This window comes from Podarcis melisellensis (assembly GCF_964234715.1).
Source record: "Podarcis melisellensis genome assembly, chromosome: 1".
Taxonomy (NCBI): domain Eukaryota; kingdom Metazoa; phylum Chordata; class Lepidosauria; order Squamata; family Lacertidae; genus Podarcis; species Podarcis melisellensis.
The window spans coordinates 16,901,930-16,929,631 of NC_138528.1; the positions used below are offsets into that span (position 1 = coordinate 16,901,930).

A 27,702-nucleotide genomic window follows, 5' to 3' on the forward strand; every position below is an offset into this window, starting at 1 on the left:
TTTATTTTGTAAGCTGGAATAGAACTGACTGCAAACAGCTCAGCCGGCCTGCTTTTATAGGCAGCCGGCTGTCAACATTGTAACAACCACAGCCCAGAGTTCCCGCCTAAAATAACTGCTGCGGACCTGAGTGAAAACTATCTACAGACCTGAGTGAAGACTATATACAGTATCCCCCTGTTGGCCCAGGGTGAAACTACACTACATAACACCCCTCCCCACCGAGATAAGGTGTTAGTTACAATCGTAATGGTTTCCTTATATACAGCACTACGCGTAATGGTTCAATTAGGCACAAAAGCATATCGGTTACATTTCCCATACTTAGACCAACAGTGATACATGTCCAACAACATAGTCCTTTAAATAAGTTGGGCGCTTGGAAACTCTGCCAGACCGCCGGGGACTGGTAGCCAAGTCCGGAGGGCCACACAGTTCTTGCTGAGGCTGTGGTGCGACCCTAGGTGGCGTTGGAACCAACTCCCCTGGATCCGCTGCTGTGGGTGGAGCCTCCGCAAGTGGAGTGGTCTGAGTCTGTTCTGAAGCGGCTTGGTTCGGCTCCACGCTGGCAGTTTGCGAGGGAGGTGTAGGTGGGGCCTCGCCATCTGTACGTGTCTCTTCTGGAGCTGCAAGCGCAGTTGGGGGCACCTCGGTAGTGTCCAAGTTCCCAACCCTGCGCCTAAGCTGGTCTATGTGCCGTCGCCACAAGCGTCCATCTTCGAGTGCCACCTGGTACGAGCGAGGTCCAGTGACTCCCACTACTGTGGCTGGCACCCAAGGAATGTCCCCCACATAGTTCCGGGCAAAGACCTGGTTTCCTGGGACAAATGACCGTGGCGCGTTGGCACAGCCTGGGGGTTCAGCCACGGCAAAGTCCGGGTGTAGCCGGTCGAGTGGTGACCTGAGGCGGCGGCCCATAAGCAGTTCAGCAGGACTCCTCCCTGTGGCCGCATGAGGGGTGATGTGTTGCACGAACAAGTATTCGGCGACCCGCTCATGCCAGTCTCCCCGGTCCAGGCGCGCCAGTGCCTCTTTTGCCGAGCGCACCATTCTTTCCGCTTGCCCGTTGCTGGATGGATGAAAGGGTGCCGTTAGGGCATGGCGGATGCCCAGTCCCAAAAGATACCGCTCAAAGGTGCCTGACGTGAACTGCGGTCCGTTGTCAGAGACAAGGACATCAGGACACCCATGCGTTGCAAACAGGCCTCGCAGCACCCGGATGACAGCTTCGGTAGTGGTGGAGGGCATCAGGGCGACCTCCAGCCATTTGGAATAGGCGTCCACCACTACCATAAAGGTCCGGCCGTGAAAGGGGCCAGCCAGATCGATGTGCACCCTCGACCAGGGTGTCTTTGGCGTCTCCCAGGTGTGTCCCTTAGCTGCCGGTGGTGCAGGCCTCGACTCTTGGCACGCTTGACAGGCGGACACCCAGGCAGTGATGGCATCGTCCATATTAGGCCACCAGACGTAACACCGAGCCAATGCCTTCATTTTGACAATTCCCGGGTGGCCAACGTGCAGAGCCTCCAGGACGCGCTGACGGAGTCCCTGGGGAATCACGACGCGGTCTCCCCACAGCAGACAGCCGCGATGAGCTGAGAGTTCATGTTGTCTGGTTGCGAAGGGCTGGAACTCCGATGCAAAAGGCCCTTGTGGCCACCCCCTCCACACCCAGTTGAGCACCCGGCTGATGGTGCGATCCTGGGCAGACGCGGAGGCCACAGTGGTAGCTGATACAGGCGCTGCCGGAAGATCCTCAATCAGAAGGAGCGACGAAGCTGGAGCCGGGTCTTCCACAAATGCTGGAAGAGGGCAACGGCTGAGGGCGTCGGCATGGCCCATCGATTTCCCCGGGCGATGGATGAGCCGGTAGTGGTAGGCAGCCAGGAAAACAGTCCATCGCAGCATGCGTGGCGAGAGGACCGGTGGAGTTGGACGATCACCGGAGAGGAGGCCCAGGAGTGGCTTGTGGTCAGTGATGAGGTCAAAAGTCCTGCCATAGAGGTATTCATGGAACCTCTTCACTCCAGCCACAAGTGCCAATGCCTCCTTGTCGAGCTGGCTGTAATTCCGTTCCGTCGGAGATAGTGTCCTGGAAAAGTAGGCGAGCGGTGCTTCTCTTCCATCTGGAAAACGGTGACTAAGGACAGCACCGATGCCAAAAGGTGAGGCGTCGCAGGCAAGGACCAGCGGCCTGGATTCACTGTACTGTACCAGCACACTGTCTGAAGAAAGGAGAGCCTTGACCGCGTTGAAGGCCGCCGTCTCCCGATGACCCCAGGCCCAAGGCGTCTTAGTGCTAAGGAGTCGGTGAAGAGGCTCAGCCACTGTGGCTTTGTGGGGCAGGAACATGTTATAAAAGTTCAGCAGCCCCAGGAATGCCTGCAACTCCGTTTTGTTCTTTGGGGTGGGGGCCTGCTGGATAGCGCGGATCTTGGATGTGGTTGGGTGAAGGCCGGAGGCATCGATAAGATAGCCCAGGAACTCTACCTGTGGAACGGCGATCTGGCACTTCTCCCTCTTTACCTTGAGCCCGGCCTCTTGGAACCTGGTCAGCACGGCACGGAGGCGCTCGAACAGCTGCTGGTGTGAGTCTGCAGACACCAAGACGTCATCAAAATATGGTACCACGCCCGGAAGCCCTTGCAGGAGACGCTCCATAAGGCTTTGGAAGATTCCAGGAGCCACACTCACCCCGAACTGCAACCGGCGGCAACGGAATGCCCCCCGGTGGGTGACGATCGTCTGGGCTTCAGCAGTGGCATCATCAACTGGCAGTTGTTGATATGCTTGGGCAAGGTCCAGCTTAGCGAAGACCTTACCCTCACCCAGGGAATGCAGCAGGTGTTGGACAACAGGAACCGGATAAGCGTGCTGCTGAAGTGCCTTGTTGATCGTGCACTTGTAGTCAGCGCAGATTCTCACCGACCCATCTGGCTTGACAGGCGTGACGATGGGGGTTTCCCACTTGGCGTGGTCAACCGGCTCCAAAACTCCTTGGGCAATCAGTTTGTCCAGTTGTTCGTCCACCTTAGCCTTGAGAGCAAAGGGAACCCGGCGTGGCTTTAGCTTGATGGGGGCGACTTGTGGATCAAGGCTAAAGGAGATGGGCGTACCTGTATATTGCCCCAAGGTGCCGTCAAAAACCTCGGCAAAGTCTTTGACCAGACCCTCAGTCTCTGCGTTAGAGATGCAGTTGATGCCGGTGACTTCCAGGCCGAGGGCATCAAACCAGTCTAGCCCTAGGAGGCTTGGCCGCTGACCTTCGACCACCACCAACCGGAGCAGGCCCGAAAAATCCTTGAAGGCGATCCGGAACCGGCCAACGCCTACCACGGGAATGTCGTTTCCCTGGTAGTCTCTCAGGTGTACGCGGTGGGAGTTGAGTTGCCTCTTGGACACTCTGGGTACCAGTCTTTTGATGGTGCTCCATGACACGATGGACAGGGCAGACCCGGTGTCGATCTCCATGTCACATGGAGCTCCTTCAATGAGCACCGTGACGTTCAGCTTGCGTCGCGTAGGCGAGTCGGTTTGGCCAATCGTGGTTCCAGACGGGCAGCGGCAGTTGGTGAGAGCGAAACAACTTTCCTTGGCAGACTGGAGTGAAGACTTGGACTTGCGAGTCGATGAAGGGGGAGTGTCAGACGGAGCCGATCGGCAGACCTTAGCGATGTGGCCCCTTCTGGAACACTTCCTACAGATGGCGTCTCTGAATCGACACTTGGCACGGGAATGGTTGCCTCCGCAGCCGGCACATTCCGGTTGGCCCTTGGACTTCTGTTGGAACTTCCTGCGCTCCCGCTTTGTCTGGTGCACGTCATCGTCTTCACTGGAGGATGCCTCATCACTGCTGGCCTCTTCATGATGCACCGGAACTGGCTCCCTAGCAAGACGCGGACTGCTGGACTTGCGGATCTCCTGGGCGGAGCGTTCAGCAGCTTCTGAGGCCACAGCCTCCTCAATGGCTTTCTGTAGCGTGAGGTCTGGCTTGGCTAGGAGACGCCGTTGCAGATGGATGTCCCGGACCCCGCAGACGATTCGATCCATCAGGGCATCGTCTAAGTCTTGGAACTCACAGTGCATTGCAGCCTGTCGCAGGGCGGTGGTGTAGTTGTTGATTGACTCCCCCTCTGCCTGGTTCCGGTGGTAGAACGCATGGCGGGCAGCAATCTTGGACGGCTTTGGTGCATAGTGGTTGCGGAGCTTCTCTTGGATCGTGTCCCATGGTGTTGCCTGGACTGCTTCAGGCGCAACCAATGCTCGGGCCGTCTCAAACACCTCAGGCCCACAGAGGCTGAGGAATAGGCCCCGCTTCCGATCCTTTGATACTGCTGTCAGCTCGTTGGCTTGGAGGTAGCAGTCGAACCGAGCGAGGTAGGAGTCCCATGATTCAGAGGCTGGCGCAAACGGCAGTAGAGGCACAAGTGAAGCCATGATTCCGATGCCGGCGTGAAGGGCGATGGATGGAACACAGTGCTCTAGCCAGAACAGTCAGCTCTGAATTGGTTCTGCCCAGTGATTTCGCTCAGTGATTTCGCTCTGTGATTCAGCTCAGTTCAGAGGCTGGCCGCATCTGGCTGTGCTCTGATGTCCATCCATCCCATCCTCGTCGCCAGTATTAAGTTGTGGGTTGACATAGCAGCCGGCACAGCGATTTCTTCAAGTAGCTCTTTATTTTGTAAGCTGGAATAGAACTGACTGCAAACAGCTCAGCCGGCCTGCTTTTATAGGCAGCCGGCTGTCAACATTGTAACAACCACAGCCCAGAGTTCCCGCCTAAAATAACTGCTGCGGACCTGAGTGAAAACTATCTACAGACCTGAGTGAAGACTATATACAGTATCCCCCTGTTGGCCCAGGGTGAAACTACACTACATAACACCAATTCTATGCAAACTCTTTTGGCGAGGGGGGATATACATATCCCCCTTTTGGGCTGTGTGTAAGTGGCTAAAGTTGACTATAAAGAAGGAGCTTTCAAGCTTTCTGTTGCAAGGTGTGATGGAGAGTCACACATCGAATTATATTAAGGTGCAACTCCAAACACTCTTGGATGAGACTGATTTTCTAGATCCATTTCAGGCCTGGTGTGGGGAATAAGGCTGCCTAGGTCGCCCTGTATTATAACCTATGCTGGCACAGAGGTGTGTGTGTGTGTGTGTGTGTGTGTGTGTGTGTTAGTGTCCCTGTTTGTTCTCCTTGACCTCTCAGTGACATTTGAAACCGTCTGTCTTACACAGCCCTCTGGGGAGAATGTCTGAGCTGACAACCTTAATACGCATGGAGGTTATACAATGCCTGTTCTTCATTCTAATTTCAGAGAATCATAAGAGTTGGAAGGAACACAGGGGTCATCCAGTCCAACCCTTTGAAATGCAGGGAACTTTTGCCCGGCGTAGGGTTCGAACCCACAACCCTGAAATTAAGTGCCTTGTGCTCTACCAGCTGAGCTATTTATGGGGACATTACACAACAAGGAACATTCATTCTGATTCGTTTGTGTGGAGTTCTTTAAAGTCTCCTAACTAATGCACAGTCTTCAAAATTTGGGTCAGTAGAAGTCTTCCCATCAATCGCTTGTCCTACACTTTTAGTGCATTTCCCCTGTCAATTTCCCAACATGAAGAGTCAATTTTTTAAAATATTTGTTGTGCCAGAGTTATTTAATCCACAAACCTAAATTTCCAGCAAACAATCAAATCCCCCCACACAATGCTGACAATCTCAAGGCAACACTAATCTATTCTCTTCACTGGCTTTACTCAAGCCCTTTTAATTCTCTCCCTCTCTCTTAGAAAAACAGACAAAACCTTGGTTTCTGAAGAATGTTTTTGCCAGTGTGGAGAAAACCTCAAGAAGCTTCCCTAAAAGCGATTACATTTTTTAAAAAATGTGCTTCAAAGTGACAATTATTTTCCTTTTGCATTTCTAAACAGGAACAGTGGACATTCTAGATCAGGGGTCCCCAAACTAAGGCCCGCGGGCCGGATAAGGCCCGAGGGACTCGTTTATCCAGCCCACAGCGACCCCCGCCACCCGCTCTTACCGGTGCTACACTGTGCGGCTGCACGCTTCCGGTTCAGAGGAGCACCGAAAATAGCTTGTGCAAGCATTATTTGCGCATGCGCAAGCGTTATTTCCCGTGCACATCCGGGTCAGAGGAAGCCCGTGCACATGCGCACAAGCGATTTCTGGTGCTCCTCCGACCTGGAAGTACGCCGGAAATAGCATGTGTGTACGCGTATGGGCACGCGCTCCCTCGCCCTCCGTAAAATCGGTGCTGGAGACGCCGGCCCAAGGCGCGGTAAGTTTGCTGACCCCTGTTCTAGATTATGTGTTGTGATCACCTTAACCCCATATACATCCACTTGACCACATTTGATCTGTGGATCCGTTACAGGTGTCCCATAATACCCATTCTGTATTGTAATATTTTTAGTGTGCCAGTACCTAAACTTTGGAACTCCCTGCCTATTGATACCAAGCAGGAACCTTCTTCATTGTACTCTTTTTGGCACCTGCTAAAAACATTTTTGTTTAGACTCACTTGCCCAGATATGTAGAATGTGGACTTATATTTAGTTTTCAATTTATCAATTTTTATCTTTTTTTGAATGTTTTAATAGTTGCTTTTAACTGTTTTTACCAATATGTTGTTGTTGTTGTTGTTGTTGTCAACTGCTTTAAGGTTCCTTACAATCAATAGATATAATAAATTTTATGAAATAAAAATAAGTAAATACTCCCTGCCGCATACCCCTAAAGACAACTGGAAGAGAATCTGTCCACTCAAATTCAAGAAACATTTCAGCACAGCAAGATGAATGCTGAACCTGATATTTTACCATTCTGCAACATTTTGTTGCATGTATCTCTTGGGTTTTGTGTGAGTCTGTGTTTCTCGATTTCCTTATTTCTCTTTCCTTTTGTGCTGTACCCTTCCATGCTACCCTCTTTTTAATATATTTATAAATTTCATTTTCTGCCACGATTCTCTAGTATTACTGGTTACGGTGCCTACTTGTAAATACTGCCAAAAAGAGAACTATCATAAATAAAGTAAGCCAGAATTAATCATTTGCTTAAAAACAAAACCTCTGATGTCCCTAATTTCTTGGCTTGTGATCATTTGGCTCCTGACATCAGCTAATAAGTGTTATGATCTTTTCGTGAAATACTACTCTTTCATCCTGTCTTAATTGCATCCAAACTGCCACTAAATACTGTGCAAATATTAAAGCTTTTCAGACACTTGGAGGCAATGTTGCATAGCAGGGCTTTGCCTGCGGTGCGTACGTTTATTTCCTGTGTTTCACCACAACGTCTTGTTTTGCAGACTGCCTTAGCACTTCAAGGAAAAGCCGAAGAAAGACCTTCAAAAGTGGAACTAGCACGACTGATAAGCACAGCTTGTGTTATGGCTGAAATTAACTAGACCAAAAGATACTCTGGTCTAGTCAATTCCACCCAGATCTCTTCTGAATTCTAAGAAATTAAGTGGAAAGTTTGCAATTAAAAATAAGTAAGGCAGAGCCAAAAAAATAATAAATCCCCTCTACTTTCGTACAGTTATTGGGATATTAGTGCCATTAAAGGGAATTCACTTCGATTGCTGTTATAATTGTAGAAGTTGTGATAGAGCAGGGCTCTTACATTCTTAAGTCAAACTCCTGACGCCTGCCTAATACAGGGTGTCTCTAGATCAGTGTTTTTCAACCTTTTTTGGGCAAAGGCACACTTGTTTCATGAAAAAAATCACAAGGCACACCACCATTAGAAAATGTTTAATATTTTTTCGTTAATGGCAAACAAAAACGTTCTCTGCTCAGCAGGGATCGATCCGCTGATCCCCGCTGAGCCGGTGGATGACAGCTCCGTCTCCGCACTGTGTGCGGAGAGGGAGATGTCAGAGCACCACTGCTCTCTATGGGGAATCGGATGAGAGCGGACCGCCTGCCCGCTCTCATCCGATCCCATCCGATCTGACCCCCACCCAGGACGGATGGAAAATAGGGTGGACTCAGCCCGCCTAGTGGGCGAAAATTTGACATTTTTTTTAAAAAAAATCTTTTGAATTTTTCAATTTTCCCCACGGCACACCAGGCAACATCTCGCGGCACACTAGTGTGCCACGGAACAGTGGTTGAAAAACACTGCTCTAGATCACACTCTGCATTGTAACAGTTCCATATGCCTCTCAATGAATGGTTAATGCAAAAAAAGGAAACGGTGATATCATGGGGTTGGAAATCGGTCTTGGGTTTTCTAGATTCACTAGAAATGCTGCAGGTTGATACAGAGAGATCGAGATCACTGTAGCTCAAATAAAAACTGAGAGACTACCTGGAGTTTTGACCACTGTCAACCCTACATAAAACATTCCTTTATATTGGGTTGGTCCACTTAATGTGTTTCTTGAGCATTCACCCTATTTTGCTTTTGCAGAGCTTACAGGAGGTTTAAACTATATCTGGTCTTTACTGAACAATCTTTTCTGATTTACTCGTGGGGTGTTTAGTCACCACCCATTACTCATTATTTCAACCTGCAGTTTTTAAAAAAGGATTTCCTTGTCACTTTCCTAACTGCAAAAAGTCTGTTTATTTTATTTTTTAAAAGTGGATTTGCAGTACTAATCCACTTCAATCTGCATTAATTGTGCAAACCTAAGTTCATGGTAGAGACACGGGTGGTGCTGTGGGTTAAACCTCAGAGCCTAGGACTTGCCGATCAGAAGGACAGTGGTTCAAATCCCCGCGATGGGGTGAGCTCCCGTTGCTCGGTCCCTGCTCCTGCCAACCTAGCAGTTTGAAAGCATGTCAAAGTGCAAGTAGATAAATAGGTACCGCTCCGGCGGGAAGGTAAATGGCATTTCCGTGCACTGCTCTCGTTCACCAGAAGTGGCTTAGTCATGCTGGCCACACGACCTGGAAGCTGTACCCCGGCTCCCTCAGCCAATAGAGCGAGATGAGCGCCAAAACTCCAGAGTCATCCGCGACTGGACCTAACAGTCAGGGGTCCCTTTACCTTTAAAATTCATGGTATGTGTCTTATTCCCCTTCACCCACAAAATAGTGACAAGGAAAAAACCCAGGGCCTTTTCCTTAGGATTTTTGTGACCTCCAGGTTGAATGCCATAACATTACACTGTGTTCTGTGGGAAAGAAAAACAAACCCTGGGCTTTATTACAGTCTCTCCTCCTGCCCTCAGACCCAGTAAAATTGTCTAACAAGAAGACCCTTAGATAGGAACATCAGAAGAGCTCTGCTGGATCATGAGAGCTGGGTTATCTACTCAAGCATCCTGTTCTCACAGTGGCAAGCCAGACGTCGCAGTGGGAAGCCCACAAGCGGGGAAAAATGATTATGTTACTTTAACTTACGGCGAGCTTTATTTTAACAGCCGAAATCGTTTCATGTTGGACACGAGCTAACAAAACACAGACTTTGTTCTGAGGTGGAAAATAAAAATAAAAAGATAGCATATCCACGGCACAACAAACTAATTTAAGGCATTCCCAGTGCGTGGCTATTATTTTGGAGAAATTGTAAGCCTATGATGCCTGTAATTTAAAAAAGCTAAAAACTGACAGAGACGTTTTCAGTCACTGAAAATACTGTGCAGCGCTGCCCTCTTTTAGCATTCTAAATTTAAGGCTGGCGTGTCACCCTAAGCACACGCCGTTTCCAAAAAGTTCCTCTGCAGTTAAAACAAACAGGCTCTATTGAAAGCACACCGAGTGCTAATAATTCCTCCCGCTACCCCAGTCCACCCAACTGATTAATTTAGGTCATACAAGTGGGTGTTTGAGTTAAGTAATCAGGCAGAATGATGATGCCAAAGACTTGACTGAACTACTGTAGGCCTCGCAAATGCCTAAACATTATGGGTGGACAAGCCAGTTTTATGAAACAAACCAATGTTAAAAATAGGACACCCAAGAATATTCCAAGAAACTCAAGACACCAATTTGATATGTTTACTTTTTCTCCAGTGTTCTGTTGAACTGCCAACATTACGGCTTACTTTGTAGGTTGTCTTTCCATTTCTTTTAGTCAGCACTCACCCCTCTTTTCTAGGAAAATGGGGGGGGGGGTTAGAAATGTATGTCTATGCATTTGTGAAAGAACTTTGTATTTAACTCAAAAGAACTGGTTTTGAGAATCACAATAAGGACCCGTAATGAAACTCCTATCTGGAATTCACATTCAACGTAACAAAGTGAAAACTTTGTCTTATCTTTGACTGTGCACACAGACCATACATTTTAAGCACATTTTGAGCAAATTTCTCCACCCTCACCTCAATATCACGAACCAGAATTACCCATCAGAGAACCAGAATTCCTAGCACCCTTAAGAAACTACATTTCCTAGGCTTCAAATTCAGTAATGATGGGATACAGGCAGGAGGAGTACTACAAGTTCTGAGATGGCTTTTCTCTCATATAAACACGTGTCTGTTTGTGTGGACATGCTTGTTTCTGTGCTGTTACATCTGCCAGTTGAGGACTGTCTACAAAAGCAAGATGCCAGAATAAACCTTTTAACATGCAACTAGATCCCTTTTAGGTTTTGTTGTAACAGACTCAAGCACGGCTATGCTTCTGGAAACTTTCCTTGTAGAGAATTTTAGGGGGCAAACTGTCTGTTCCTAAATTATAACTTGCCTGCAGTTTGTTTATTTATTAAAAAGATTCTTAAACCTTCCTTTCAAGGCACGCTGCCCTCACAAAGAGGCTTACGATGCTCTGAAAATACACTCTGGTTTGAGAACAAAGAGCTGTTAAGCGCCTTCCTCCTTTCAAAAGACAATAATTATTTTGAAAGCAATAGCCGTGGTAGAGTTTCTTTTTTATAAGTGAAATTATCTATCTCTATCTTGTAAAAATCACGTCATTTAGAGACTCCTTACGTAGCAAGAGACTAATAAATAGAAACGGTGATGATGACAATGTATGTCAGACCATGAATATCTCTTTCCCCCCCTCCCAAAATATAGATGGTGGGAACTAATTCAGACAGCGGTGGCATGCTAACTGGTGAGTTCATAACTGGGATGATATTCAAATCAGGTACTTCCAAGCTCATAGTCCTAACTATATAAACCTCCATGTTTGTGGGAGTTCATGAAGAGTCCAATGTGGTGTTATCAGACTTGGAAGCCAAAATTCAAATCCCTTCTCTGTCATGGCTGGTGACCCTGGACCCAGGGGTGTAGCTAAGGCACCAAATCTCTCTGTGTTGTGTCTGACTAGCTGCTATCATTGATGTTAAACAAACATTATGGTTTTCATTGTACAACATATCTCAGTGTTTCAATTTCTGGGAATGGAGTTGAGAGATGACCTAACCTGGGGAGAAAACAGCAAAGACCCGATGAAGAGAGCACAGCAGAGGTTATATTTCCGAGAATCCTCCAGAAAAATAATCTCTCAAAGGACCTGTGGATGGCAATTTACCATTGTACTGTTGAGAGTGCATTAACTTATAGTCTGTGTGTGTGGTTTGGGAGCTGCACGGTCAGGGAAAAAGCAATGCTGTCTAGGGTTGTAAAGACTGCTGAGAGAATAACTGGGTGCACTCTTTCCACCTTGGATCAAATCTATGCTTCCAGGTCATAAGAAAGCTGCAGAGATAGTGCAGGATAGTGCGCACCCCGGAAATGATCTTTTTCAGCTTCTGCCTTCTGAAAGAAGGTACAGTACAGGGTTATAAAGACTAGGACTAGCCGCCTGAGAAACAGTTTCTATCCAAATGTGATTTTGGTTTTAAACGCAGTGTAAGGTAGTCTCTATGGGAGTATATTGTATTTAATTATGGGGTATCAGAGTTTTTAGGGGGTTAGCCAGGCTAGGATAGCTGGGATAGCAGGCTTATTGGTTTTTGAATGTCTGATGTAGATTTTTTCAATTTCGTTGTTCTGTATGGGACGATGACAATAAAGATTATCGTATCATATATATCATCATCATCATCATCGCAAAAGACCGGTACCTGACCTCTCTCTCCGCCAAGATGTGGCCACAGTGCATGGGGCCACAGGCACACACACAGGGTCTGTCTCCCTTTGGTGAATAGAAGACATGGCTGAAACTGTCGTGTTTTAAGAAACAGGATTTATTCGCCTATTTACACCTTCAGTTTGCATGGAGGAAGTCCAGATCTTACTGCATGGTCCATAGCAGTGCAGGAGACCCTTTTCTCTCCCTCTCTAAGATGGATCTCCCCCCCTACTTCATTCTCCTTCTTCCCAGAAGCACCTTGCTCTCCGCCAGAGCAGTGACCCTGGCAGCCTTCCAAATCTCCAGTCTCTGGTCACACCTGAGACAAGAAGTTCCTTGTTGCCTTGTTGACGACTCTCAATGGCTCTCTATTGTAATGCCAACAGTCTGCTCTTCCCTCAGCCAGCCAGGCTGGTTTGCATAAGGCAGCCCAGGAATTCCCTGTCTGGCACAGCTCTGCAGTTAGTTTTTTAAATCCATATCCCAATCAAAATCCTAGTATTTATTTGTTCCTAGTGTTTAGGGGGACCCCTCCCTATAACACTGTTATTTTGATTGATTGATTAAATTTGTATACCACCCTTCATCTGTAGATCTCAGGATGGTTCACAACACAAAATTACAATATAAAAACCACAAAATGAATAACAAAGTAAGAACAACAAACCAATAATTCCCCCTCACACAACACATTTAAAAGGGCGTGGGATGTCAATCAGGCAAAGGCCTGCTTGAAGAGGAACATTTAAAGAGTTTGTGCATATTGTGATTACCCATTAAAAAAATGAGACTGTCTTTCAAACGAATGGCAACAGGAGGCACACAATATCTATGATGTGCACCAAGATCAGCTATGGTTAGATATGGCACTGCTTGGACCAGCCGATCCCTCTCAAATCTACCATCTCGTAGGGTTCTTGCAAGGACAGAATGGGCAGTGTGCCAGCATTGCACTGTAAGTGGCTGGCACATATGATATGGGATCCTCTCCGAAGCCTATGGTGGAGACGTGGGAACTTAACTGCAGCTACCTGAGTTAACCTTCTGCCATTCAACTGGAAACCAGTCTTCTTATGCCTGTGGCACAAACCTCCTGCAGCCAATCACCTGAACACATGATACAGAACTTTTAATACAGTCTACATAGCGTTTAAGAGCGTATGCCGATGTCCAGAATGTAAGACTTTGGGGCTTAGAGGGTCATGTTACTAGAAGCCACATAGTGTACATAGGCTCTTCCACTGTGGGAGGCAGCCGGGTCAATGTTTGCAGCCAAGTGTAAATAGACTTGGGGAAACCTGAGCCTTGGCTTTAACATATAAACTTTCACGAGGTTCATAAAGCTACAGACCTAAACAAGTTTACTTCAGCCTGGGTCCTACTGATTTAATTAGGGCTTGGCTTCCAAATTATCATGCTTAAAATTTTTAGGCTAAATATCTATCTAAGTTTTGCATTTTTCATGCTGTTAAGCAGTCACAGAATACCAGCAAAGATATGTATCTAAAGAGGGAGAGAGCAAGTTCAATTTTAGTTTTCAGAATTAACTACTGAAATGTCATGAGAAAGAAGACAAACAAGGCACCCTGGAAAGCAACTTGAAATAAATTAAGCAATAAATACTATGATTAGAGATGTCAATTCCAGTTGCTAGCTGCTCCTCATTTTAGTTCTCCATATTTCTCCACACCTTTGCATTTTTTCAAAGTCCTTACTGAAATTCTCCTAATGTGAATTTCTCCTAATATACAATTTTATGTATGTTATTTTGCCCAATATCTGTATTTTTTAGCAAGCCATTTTGCTTAATATCATGCACTTTTGTATGCTACATTCACCAATATATACATTTACATATATACAAATGTGCATTCTTGTGCGCATAGCTTGGCTAGAGAACTGCACTGCAAAATTCAGAAAAATGCAAATTTCAAAGGAAGGCAGCCTACTCATTTATCTATTGCCTTAGGAATCGTTACTTAAGTAAGGTATGAACGTAACCACATTTCTCCCCAACACTAATTATGATCAGACTGCTCCTTTGTAAATAAATCACCCTACAATCAGCACCAGAAGTCACACAGCAGTACTTGAGTCACCCAAACCTTGCATTCAGCTTTTCAAGTAACAAGGACCATTACTGCATCTCCCAGTGTTGTGTGCATTAAAAAAAATATGAATTGCAACAAATATCCTTGCAGCAATGAAGGACAGAGCATTTTATACTTTCCCTCTGTACTGTTTTACTAACTAAAACTGCCAGCCCAGGTTGCAGTTTTCCACACAGGAGGTATTTCCCCCCTGTGGATGAAACAGCTGCCAGAGGTATGTGCAGTTTTTATTGGAAAAATGGAACAGCTTAAAGATCATGTTCACAGCAAGAATCTCTTCAACTCCAAGTGTCCAAAGATGCTGTTTTTGGCTGCAGCTGAAGTGGTTAGCCAAGATGTGAAGTCTTCCATGCTGTTCATATATAACTGCACATCAGCCCTGCAAAACTGGGTGTGTGTGTCATCTTATAGCCTCTTATAATGGGGACAGCAGAATTCTATTGCCCAGGAAGTGTTTTTCTTTTTTTGCCGCACAAACGGATAACCTCCATCTCAGGTGGTCAGACATTGTAATAAAAGTTTGTGCAATGGATTTACAGCTCTGGAGCACACATGTCAAAGGCAATAACCAAGTCATTTCATATGAACCCCGAAGAGAAATATAACATGAAAGAGGTTGGGTAGGCTGCCATAACTGTTCCACAACCCTGCTTTTGTCCGTGAAAGGAGTAAATTCCTTGATTATTGTTTCAATGGCAGCCTGAAGTTTCCCCTTTATGTTTGGGCAAAGAGCAGCCACTTGGCTTTGCCATTCACATGGCGAGACTGACTTTACTCCCAGCACTGCAAACTGCACCACAATTGCATAACGGAAGGCACCCATCTTCTCTACCCTTACTTGCTTTGGAGCGGAAAATAGATCCTGTGCTAAGAACGCAACAAAAAAACACACAAAAATATGTCCAGCAAAGCACTGTCACGGCAAGAAAGCAGATGTGTAAGAAAGAAGAGGAAAAGGGAGGCAGATGACTGCCAGTCTTCCTTACCTCCATCTTGCAGAGAGTTCATGATATTCAGGGCAAACAGCATGGCGTTTGAGAACGTGGTCGCCTCCTCCTTGCTGGCAAAGTTCAGCCCATAGACCTGCCGCGCATCGCGCCACTGATGGAATGTTGGCGTCGCCTGGTTGTACTTTAGTCCTTTCACAATTGAATAATTGATCACTACCTGAAATATAAAGTGGGGAAGATGAATACTAAAGGGACAAGAAAGAATGGAAGGAAGGGAGAAAATCAGTGACTGCTGCAGGAGGGGAAAGGACCACGGTGTCTTCTTCTTTCTTTTAGAAACCTTGTCCATCGGTGTTACGTAAAAGCAGTTGCAGGGGAGGGGCCTGTCTCCTCACCCCCTTCCTCGTATTAATACCTCACCATGCTTTTATATCAGAGAGCAACAACGACAACAGACGACATCATGAAAGTTAGTTTTATCCCTCATTCTAATTGCACATTTCATACAATTCTAATTGTGTGGGGGGGAGGGGTGATGTGTGGGGCTGCCATTTCCTTCATCACACCCCTGTTGCCCCGGCCTAGCCACCCTCCATGAAGTGGGGAGCGTGTTTTCTCTCTCCACGCTATTGCCCATGTAAATGATTTTTTTGTTATTGCTTAAAGGGGCCTTGAGGACCACCTCTCCCCATATAAACTGGCCCAGACTCTGTATTCATCCTCTGAGGCCCTTTCTGAAGTGGCTCCCCATTTGGGGAATGCTCTCCTCAGGGAGGTTCGGCTGCCGCCTTCATTATACATTTTAAGGCACCAGGAGAAAATATTCCTCTTCAACCGGGCCTCTTGCTGATGAACATCCTTCCGCCTTTTAAACGTGTTTCTGAGAGGGAGGGGGCTACTCTTTTCTTGTTTTTGTTTTAACTATTTATTTGCGGTTTTAATCTTGTGTTTTTATCTCGTGAACCACCCTGAGATCTTTTGATAAAAGGTGGTATATAAATCTAATAAATAAATAAAAGTTAAACGTGAATAAAAAAACTGCATTTGACTCATATTTAAGCGATACGCACACATGTTAAAAATGTCATAAGTAGACACATTTAACAGGATAAGCATTATAAATACAAAGAAAACTCTCCCTAAAATTATTTGTCAGTTTAATCATTTGTGAAGCACCCCCAGATTTTGCTTAACCATTCCTTGCTTATTCTGGGCCTGAGCTACAACCCATGTACTGGTTCCAGAAGGCCTGAAGTGAGGAGTCTGTTCTATGCTTTAGGTTCTGTATTGCTCAGGAACCTAACATACAGAGAGCCTGCAAACTATTTTTGAGGGTTTTTTTCTACAATCAAGCGGTGTATAAATTTTATGAAACAAACAAATAAATATGCAGAACAGGCTCCCTGCACACTTTTTGTAGTAGTTGTGAACCTCATTTCCGAATACCAAGATGTTCTGAGTAGAACCTCATTAAACCTCATTAAAATGGCTTCGCCCGTAATTACATTGACCATGGCAAATTGCATCCACCCATTCTCGTCATATAGTCTACAATAAAAATTGGAAGCCACTGCAAATATACAAAGCTTGTGAACTACGATGAGGTCACACATGTAAGATTATCAGAACCGGGGGGCTTAAGTAGTCGGAGCCAATGAAACGGCAGATTTAAAAATACACACTCAGTGGTTTCAATTTAAAGCCCCAAAGCTCTCCCTTCATTCTACTGTAATCAGATGAAGACACTTCTCTGGCTTTTAAAATACTGATTTCGTCTCTCTTATACAAATAGAAAGATTTGGGGTGGGGGCTCTTTCCAGCCACTCACCCATCCCTCAGAGGGGACAGAAAAGTGGAATGTTACACAGTCTGTGTTATTTACCACAAGCTGCTGAGAGATAAGTGGAAAGCACACAGTGTAGCCATCTGGGCATTTTTTGAAATAAAAAATCCAATGTAGTTTCAGCCTGCATACATACCATACAGTTAAAGCATATTCTGGACCCCCAATAATCATGGAAACTAGAGTTTAAAGGTGCTGAGAATTGTAGCTCTGGGAGGGGCAATCCAGGATTTGGAGGTAGGAGGAATGTGCAATAAATGTATCATGTGTCCGCCACCCCACTGTTAGCCAGTGAGTAGGTATTCTGGGATAGTACTCATCATCCTTTCCTCCTTCAGAAAAAATAGTTTCCTTTTTGTTTTCATAGGTTTTGTCAGCCTATGGAAAGATAATTTGGGTTTTTGCAGACTTCTGTACATCTACGCTCAGCGTACATAATGTATTCTGGCTACAGGTTTCAAGGCGGGACTATTTATCTATCATCTATCTATCTATCATCTATCTATCTATCTATCTATCTATCTATCTATCTATCTATCTATCATCTATCTATCTATCTATCTATCATCTAATCTATCTATCTATCTATCTATCTATCTATCTATCTATCTATCTATCATCTATCGGTTTGGGGGTTGTTTTTTTAAAGCACAAAACCACAGGCCCTGCTTATTGGTTTTTATTTTAAAACATACAGACAGGAAATTACAAGAAGCCGCAGTTACTCACTTGCTGATCTTGTAGTTTAACTCCGACTACTCTAAATGTGTTACTGGCAGTGTTGTGGTAGATGTTGATTCGGCTGAAGCCTTGTTGGCCGGGCTTTATTGGCACCCATTTCTTACTGGTATCGTCGTAGACCATAACTGACGCCCGGGCTTGGCAAATACTCTGTTCACTGCAAAGGAAGCAAATGAAAGGCATTAACAAAAGGCAATGGAAGGCATAGGATCCGTGAACCGCTAGGTGGGCAGGAGCTGGGACCAAACAACAGGAGCTCACTCTGTCACGGGGATTCGAACCGCCGACCTTCTGATCAGCAAGCCCTAGGCTCAGTGGTTTAGACCACAGCGCCACCCGCATCCCCTTGTATGAAACTAGTTGATGTAAATCAGGGATGGGGAACCTATGGTCCTATGGATGTCACTGGATTCCAACTCTGACCCTTGGGTACATTGGCTTGAGCAGATGGGAGCTGGAGTCTAACAACAGTTGAAAGGATAGGATCTCCTTATAAGAACTATAGAATCATAGAATTGTAGAGCTGGAAGGGACCCCGAGAGCCATCTCAGCCTACCCCCAGCAATGCAAGAATCTCAACTAAAGCATCCAAGACAGATGGCCATCCAACATCTGCTTAAAACCTCCAATGAAGTACATAGAGTCCACAAAATCCCAAGGGAGTCCATTCCATTGTCAAACAGCTCTTGATGCAGATAATACTAGATTAGTTGGACCAATTGTCCAACTTCATGTAAAGAAGCTTTTTATGCTCGTAGTTGATCATTCCAGTACAGTGGTGCCTCGAAAGACGAAAAGAATCCGTTCCGCGAGTCTCTTCATCTAGCGGTTTTTTCGTCTTGCGAAGCAAGCCCATTGACGGATTAGCGGATTAGCGCTATTAGCGGCTTTTTCTTGCGAGGCATTCGTCTTGCGGGGCACTACTGTACTTGCTCAGCTATCTTTGGACAGTACTGCTACAACACGGACTTACATTGCATGATGAAAACTACTTTGTGTAGATGGCCACTTAATAGGAATTGCCCACTCTCACAATTACAAGATGCTGAGCAAATGATAAGAAGTTTGGTTATTTTTGTGATTCTATATCCATGCACATATGGATTTCCCTTATAAAGGTTCAGGCCCTTGATCCTGTTTGTCCAGTATTATCTACTCTCACCACCAGAGACTTTCTAAGACCCCAGACAGATAGATGCAGGGTCCAGCATGCTACCAAATATCATTTTACTGGAGGCGGTAGTTATTGAACCTGTGGTCATATGCATGCAGAAACATGTGTTTCCACTAGGACATGGGCCCATCTTCCCAATTTAGTACATTTAAATGTGTGTGTTTTTAAGTGTCCTGCTGTATTGGCTTCTGCTAATGGCATTCAATTTGCCCGGGCTGCTTGCAGTTTCTCTGCAGGAACTGCCATGTAGAAGCAATGCTGGCCATTATCACATCTCCAACTCAAGTCCTTGGTACTGGGTCACTCTACTGGGTTGGAGAAAATCCTCAGTTTCAAGAAGGGCCTCCAGTCAGGTTCTTACAGATTCTGGGAAGAGTTTTATGGCTGCTAAGTAAACTACAGAAGTAACACCCTAGAACAACGGTATATTTTGTAGTCCCATAATAGCTATTTGTTCTAACGTTCTAAATCAATACCAGCCCATTTCAGTGTAGATAGCCAAAGGCTTACACAATGGACGACAGAGAATAGAAGGAAAACTTCTAAAATCATACAATGTAACCTGTAGCATAAAAGAAATTTACAACATTAAAATTTAACACTGCAGTGCATTCACATAGCTAGAACGGAGCTTCTTGGCTGCCATTGAAAATTGGGCTACCTGGTGTGTAATGTATAGATATTTATCTGCGAGAAGTTCAACTGATCCTGTGTGGATCGACCTGGATGGCTATTAAGAATAGGCAATATAAATTTTCCTCTGGGCGTTGTATACAGGGGGCAAATCAACAGATAGTATGTAATGTCCTCTACCCTTATTGCATATATATATATATATATATATATATATATATATATATATGCGATCCATATGGGGAATTCCCTGATATCTCCCCTCTAAATATGCTGAGGGAAATCTGTTGGAATCTTAGTTCTACGAAGGCCCTGTGTAATGTTCTAATATTGGCTGTCTTTGGCAAATTCAAAGCAGCACAGACATGAGATATGGTGATATTTTACAAACTTTATAATTAATGTTTTGAAGTATTCCATTATAAAGCATTTAAATGTAGAATGCAAAGGAACAATAAGAACCCATTTGCGCGCATTAAACCAGCTAATGTTCCATTAAAAATAATAATTTCACAACCCAAATTAGAGTGTGGGCAGGACATCAAAAGCAGACAGGATGAGTGTGTTTTTGCCAGTTTCATAAACACTAAAACAAGCTTTTGTAAAGAGCATTTCAATTCTGCTGCTTTTCAGTGTGAAGAAGGAGTCATTTATTTTGCAAAATCTTCCCAGAACCATGCTGTTGGCGTATCACTCCCTAACTTAGGACCAATCTAGATGTTGTGGATGCAGACCCATGATTTAGAAAGTGGATGCAGTCAACACTTTTAAAGAAGTGGTCTGCTTTGATATGTCATACCTGTTTTTGGTTATGATTTTGTTGTATGCTTCATTTTGCATTTTAATAAAATTTAAAAAGTGTGGTGGGAATGCCTCCAAAATGGTAAGCAAGAGGTTGTGTGTATATGGGTGAGTTAATATGTCAAACCTGGTAGTCTCTCCTTTTTCCAATCTTAAATTCAGTTCTTCATATTTCCACAGCAGTCTGCGTTTTTTAAGTCCTCATGAAACTTCACGAGCATTTTACGGAAGATTTCACGTATGGGTGTCTGTGTTTCTATGCAATTTTGTCTAACACACATTTTTGCAAGTCAACAATTTCTGTATGTTATTTTCACTAATATATACATTTTTTATGCACACTTTACCCCAACAGATGCCTTTCTGTACACAATTCTTGGTTTGAGAAGCGCATTGCAAGATTCAGAGATTCAACTGCATGGAAGCAAATTTTTGCTGCTTCCCTAGGCATGATTATTCATCAGCCCACTGTTTTCCACCATCACCACGATCCAGGCCACTTCCTCCTAGCTGAGCTGGTCCGAGAGAAGTGTCTCAGTAATAGGGTGTTGAAGCAGTAGACAGAGGACTGGTTTAGCATTTCACAGCTTGCAGCTGACCCAATGAAACACCACTGCTTTACAATCCATAGTGTAACCTGCATTATGAGACACGGGGTGCTTTTGTAACAAATGACAATATTCCCACTATGCAAACTATAACCAACAACAACACAGACATTGTATGGAGTAGAGTTTCTTCATGCTCCTAATTGCCTTATATTACACAGACTACAGCACCAACCAGTTGTGGGCACAGGTCAGTCCAGAAAGATTTCTGGTGGTTGAACAGAGCATCTCAGAGAACCTCATTGCTTATACTCAACAGCAACGGCATCCATGTGGCCAAAATTTCAGGGGGAAGCCCAGAGAGATTTTAAAAAAATTGATGAAAGAAGCTAAGGTTTACTATTTCCACACTTGAAAACTGCCCCCACCCAAGTACAGGATGTCCAGTGCACCTGGGTACCTATAACCATAACACTTTGGTTGCTTCCACAATGTCAGTATTTTGTGGGATGGACCAAAATGAATACAGTACAGGATATGTAGGTTTGTGAAATTAAAGTGGATTAGTAAAAGTAAAGGGACCCCTGACCATTAGGTCCAGTCGTGACCGACTCTGGGGTTGTGGCGCTTATCTCGCTTTATTGGCCGAGGGAGCCAGCGTACAGCTTCCAGGTCATGTAGCCAGCATGACTAAGCCGCTTCTGGCAAAACCAGAGCAGCGCACAGAAACGCCGTTTACCTTCCCGCCAGAGGGTACCTATTTATCTACTTGCACTTTGACGTGTTTTCGAACTGCTAGGTTGGCAGCAGCAGGGACCGAGCAACAGGAGCTCACCCCGTTGCGGGGATTCGAACTGCTGACCTTCTGATCAGCAAGTCCTAGGCTCTGTGGTTTAACCCACAGCGCCACCCGCGTCCCTCTCTGGGGCAATAGATCTATCCCAAAAAACCCTCTAGACCTTTGGAGGTTAGGAAGTGACAGGGAATTGAATGGAAAAGTATGGGGTGGGAAAATGATTAATGGGAGGATGTATAATTCAGGATGAATTCAGGACGAATGCTAATTGTCGTATGACCTCCCTGCAAGCAAACCAGAACAAATGCTCAACAGAGACCAAACTTAGCGTAACCTTTTGCAAGCAAACTAAGACGAATGCTAAACAAGCAGGTTGTCTGGAAGAACCCACAATTCGGCATTAAGGTTCCCTTTTGTATCTTTATTAGGGCTGGCAGCATGGGAATGAACCAACCCAACCATATAACTGACGCACTGCAATGTGGAATTCTGGCTCTGCAGATGTGGTTTTCACTGGCTATCCATGCCACCAAAGCGATGATACACCAATCAGGACAGTTTGTGCTAGGAAGCAGTAGTAAATAATCAGAGCAGAAGATTGGGTGGGTCAGTGCAAGCCCCTGGAAGCAGCTCAAGCACAGCAAACCTTTTAAGTTGTGCCGGCATGATCTGCTTAGGCCGTTTCATACTTTCACTAAAGACAGGAGCAGCAGCACAATGCCTAGCTCATTTTAAAGGGCTTATAACCCGAGCTGCTTCCACAATCGGGGAAGCATAACGTTAAAAGAGTTCTTTGGATTGCTACACAGGGAGAGCTTCTAAAGCCCGACTGCAACAGAAGTGCCTTTTCTCTTTTTGGCAGGGGAGCGTTATCTTTCTAACGCAGCTGCTGCAAATCAGCAGCATTTACTCTGCAACCCACAGGAGACATCCCTTCCACAAGCCATACGCAGGCAGCCGTGCATTTTCCACAGGCTGAGACCAGAAGCCATCATCCTCTTCCTCTGGAATTGGTTCAGAACAGCGGAAGAATTCTCATACTGCTGCAGTGTTATATCAGGAAGATTAAAAAAAATAAAATTAGTAAGATTTCTGAGCAATTGACCATTGTCCTGGTAAATGCTGCTAAGGCTATAATCAAGAACGTGTGATTCAAAAACTTATTCCTGCCATTCAGTTTTGGTAGGCTGGACCTGCAACACTCGATGGGGAAAAAGGCAATAGCATTCATTACATATACCCAGGAAGGGCAAGGTGTGCATTCTCATGTACCAAATAAGATGCACTTAGCTTGCACAACTGCTGAACCTGACTAGTTTCAAGGTGAGGTCTGGACCATCCCCTTGTCATGCTGAAAACTAATATATGTCTATAAGAGAAGACACTGCGCCCTTCAGCTGAAATGACAGGCATGCATATTAGTAGAACTGAAACTCAGCAATCAATATTCTCTTTCCAACTATAGTTCGAGGTGGGCCAGCTTCCTTTTTAAAAATAAACTTCAATGTGCAACATATGAATGTGTGGCATAGTGGTTAAGAGCGGTGGACTCGTAATCTGGTGAACCGGGTTCGCGTCTCCACTCCTCCACATGCAGCTGCTGGGTAACCGTGGGCCAGTCACACTTCTCTGAAGTCTCTCAGCCCCACTCACCTCACAGAGTGTTTGTTGTGGGGGAGGAAGGGAAAGGAGAATGTTAGCTGCTTTGAAACTCCTTCAGGTAGTGATAAAGTGGGATATCAAATCCAAACTCTTCCTCAATGCGTTTATCCTTATCAATTTTTTTTTTTTTTGTTAATGACAACTCATTTCTCAAGGTAGGAGCAAGCTTACTTGTGTGGAGGATCTGCCAGCTGGGTTCCTGGGTTCAAATTTGCAAAACTGTACTTTCCGCCCAGGAGATGAAGATGCCTATTTGGTTTGCTCAGGGTAGGAATGGTTTCAGATCGGATCAGTACTCTGAAAATGCAAGATGTGCCTTCTTCTCCTATTTCATCTCTGCAGGAAGCCTTGGTCAAGTCCCATGCAAAGCCACACAACCCAGTTTCAAAGTCTCCTTCATACTTGCACTGATGCTAGTGAGTTCCATGCAAGTCCTCCCTTTAAGGACTCAGCAGGATGGTTTGACAGTAGTAGCATCCTGCCATGAAATGTGGTAGTCAGATCATTTGCCTATCTAGCTTAATATTTTCTGTACTGACTGGCAATGGCTCTCCAGGGGTTCAGACAGAGTCTCTCCTAGCCAACCTGGAGGTGATGGGGACTGAACCTAAGACCAAGGTTTTGATGGCAAAGCAGATGCTCTACCACTGAGCTACAGACCTTCCTGTTCGTGTGTAATTATACTCCCATTGGGTGGCATAGCGCCCCCAAAGCGCATGACATTATCAGCGTTGTCACGAGCGCTGAATGAACACTTGCACCAACTTAGTCCAGGTGGCCCTCCAAACTGAAATAACCACTGTTGGAAAGAGGATTCTGGACCAAATAGACCCTTGATCTGACCTGTTCAAAATAATATTCAGCTTTTGTTTCTTTTATATGCAAGGTTGGAACCTAGGCAATTGCACTAGGAAAACCTACGGCATCTTTAGTAAACGCTGACAAGGGCTTTGGTTCACAGAAATGGGATATTCACTCAGAACACATTTCTCTCCCAAAGCTTCAAAATGGGCAAAAACAATGGCTGCAGTAACGTTTTCCACTGGAACAACCCCAAACACGGCATCCTAACAATAGGGATACTGTAGTGTGCTGTGTGATTAATGGAGAGGGATGGAATGAACGGTTAAGGCAGTCCCTAAGAACACATGGAAACACTTGGCGCACAATAATCTCTTCCAACCCAGAGGCCAGAATGAGATTCTACAACAGACATAGGACTGCTGCAAAAAACAAAACAGCAGCCCGACTCCTTCTGCCAGGGATGCCTGGGCTTTTTTTGCAATGTCATTTTACATAATTAAATTCCGGGTTTCCTGAACCCCAATGAAGTTGAGGAGCAGGCAGGGAAACTCTTGGAGCACAATGATGCAATGCAATGCAATGCATTTTTGTAGTCCCTGGCATTACTGAGGAGGAAGAGATGTAGCGTTGCTGGTTTAAGCAGAGGCCATACATCTGCTGGCACATCTGGTGATAAATGAGTCGCAGCTGTGGAAGTGCTGTAGCTCATAGTCTTTCCAGTCAAGCTGATGCAGGAGATGGGACTGTGGTGCCTCTTATTCTCTAAATCATTAAGATCAAAGTAGAATCCATCGTGCAAAGACCATAACCTCACGTTTGGCAGTAGCTCAGCAGTACTGCGCTGTTTTGAATGCAAAAGGTCCCAGGTTCAGATGCTGGCATTTCCAGCGACAAAGATCTTGGGTGGAAGGACTGGGAAAGGTAGATCTCTACTTGGCACTCTGGAGAATCTCTTGCCAGTCACAGTGGAATATATGCTGGGGCCAGATGGGCCAATGGTCTAAAGACAGGGACGGGGACATCTGTGGTGTTCCAGAAATTGCTGCACTAAATTTCTCACCATAACTGTCTTCAATGTTTTAATCTTAATGTTTTCAATACAATGGAGCAGGCTATAACTGTGGTGAAATAATAAAATAATAAATAACAAAATAAATAAATCCCTAACAACTGTGCATATAAATTAACTACTAATGCACTATTACTGCACCAATAACATGTTGCAGAATATTTATGTACGCAACTACAGTAGCTCGGATTTTGTTAGCCCAAAAATGGAGGGTGGGATAGGTCCCAAAGAAGGCAGAATGGCAGCTTAAAATGTTGGGAATACGCAGAGTTAGCAGGTCTAACCAGCCGAGTAAGAGAACAAGAAGACAGAGTTTAAAAAGAGGAATGGAAAATATTTGTGGAATACTTGGAAAATAACTGCAAGCAAGTGAAAATCCTAGTAGGATTAAGGTAAATGCAACAGTATAATCTAAATTGAAGTAATATGTAAAGGGGGGAATTAGATGGTTGGAATAGAATATGGAGTAATAATGAGAAAATTAAGAGGAGGAGAAGGGAAGTTGATGAATGTACTATTTCACTGGTGGATAATTTACCGGGGGAAATGTATAACTGAAAATTCTATTTATTTATTTTTTAAAAAAATACATGTAGCAGAATAAAGAGGGAAGGTCCTTTTAATCAAATATAAATAAATGGTGGTGATGCAAGTTAGTGTGCTCATTTATTATCTAAGACTATTTTGGCTTTACAGCAGGGAATAAATGAGGAAAAGATTGTAAAGCTTATCCTTCCCTTTAAAAAAAAGAATAATGTTGGTTTATTAATTGAAATATTATCATATATTTCCTCCAATGCTTTATAATGGCACCTGTAATGAAGTTTAAGTAACCTGTGCATTTATTCAACTTTACTTGGTTCACGAATGAGTGACTAATCAGTAAAAAAGGGCGCAGGATAAATTCTTTAATCAGCAGACGATCCTAGAAAACCTGCTGTAGCTGCAGCTAATATTAGCCTTCACATTGGCCACACAGCCTCTGAGCACTTTCACAATAAGTCAAAGCCTGTTCCCGGCTTCATATTTAAGACGTGTTATTTCCTAACGTACAGAACAGAAAAGACTGATTTAACAAACCACAGAGCACCAAAAGTAGGAATCAGGAACAGAGGAAGCTGCTTTATACCATTGGTCCATATAGCTCAGTATTGTCTACACTGATTGGCAACAGCTCTCCAGGGTTTTAGACAGGGGATTTTCCCGGCCCCACCAGCTGGGGATCGAACCTGTGACATTTTGCATGCAAATCATGTGCTCTGCCAAAGAGACACAGCCCTTCTGCACGTGCAAGGTTTCTGAGTGAGTGGCTAACTACATTTTAAGGTCCCCTAAGTATTTGTGCATCTCCCTACCCTTGCTAGAATCTGAAGGGTGGGTGTTCGGGGAGGAAGAACGGCAAGCGTTACCCACACGTTGCAAGGGGAAGCTCCTTCTTTGAGTTATGAGTGCATAGATATATATATATATATTATTATATATATATATAATATATATATATATATATTATTATATATATATATATAATATATATATATAGATATATATATATATATTATATATATATTATATATATATATAATTTATACCCTGCCCATCTGGCTGCGTTTCCCCAGCCACTCTGGGCTGCTTCCAGCAGAATATTAAAAAACAAGGATTCCTCAAATATTAAAAGCTTCCCTAAACAGGGCTGCCTTCAGATATCTTCTAAAAGCCGGATAGTTGTTTATTTCTTTGACATCTGGTGGGAGGGCGTTCCACAGGTGGGTGCCACTACCGGGAAGGCCCTCTGCCTGGTTCCCTGTAACTTCAGTTCTCACAGTGAGGGAACCACCAGAAGGCCCTCGGCGCTGGACCTCAATGTCCGGGCAGAATGATGAGGTTCGAGAAACCCAGAGGCAGTCGCTACAGTACTATGGCGGCAGCATGAACATCTCTGCGTTTTAAAAGGGTCAGTAGTTCTTTAAATACCACAAGGCAAAGTGGGGAAACATGGAAGTCCTCCACAGAAACTGCCTGTGTTGCTGATATTGCTTTCTTTCTGAAAATAGTGCTGGCATTTTAAAAGCTGAGAGAGATATATATGAAGGCAGTGCAGCCAGCTCTGCAGTGCTGAAGAGGCTAGGATGGTTTGACATTTGGGTTCACTCCAGCCACACAAGTCGTGTCAGCAGGTGCATGGAAAACTGCGTAACTGCAACAGTGAAGTGTCTTCACCTCCAAGGCGAACACACATTAGACCACAGGACTTCACTCATCACAACAGGGGCAATCCACAATGAAGCATAACCAGGAAATTCTGCAGTTCAGGAGGAGGCAGCTGAAAATGTGGGTTCTTTCCACACCAATATAGTGAGGACCCAGACCTAGCGGGTCTACTTTCTATCGGTTAACCAATGCGAGTGGACGAAATAACAACATCATATTTTCACATTGCTTCTTGTTGTTTCTTCCAAGCCTAGAGGAAGTCACAGGCCTATGACACATCTCCTGCGCTTGAAAAGGCCAGTAAAAAGAGCCACGGTAAACCTCAACCAGTTTTAGCCATTTGTTAAAAAAGAA

General features: G+C 44.8%; 1 protein-coding gene across 9 annotated transcripts in view; it reads right to left on the minus strand.

The window, feature by feature from the left end:
- EVL (Enah/Vasp-like) overlaps positions 1-27,702 on the minus strand; it is a 146,632-nt gene that overhangs the window by 55,193 nt on the left and 63,737 nt on the right. For all 9 annotated transcript variants that reach the window (XM_081910667.1, XM_081910662.1, XM_081910661.1 and 6 more), the window contains exons 2-3: positions 17,642-17,810; positions 15,106-15,286 (exon numbers count right to left, since the gene is read on the minus strand). In XM_081910667.1, coding sequence (XP_081766793.1) covers positions 15,106-15,286; positions 17,642-17,810 — 350 coding nt within the window. The remainder of the gene's footprint in view (positions 1-15,105; positions 15,287-17,641; positions 17,811-27,702) is intronic.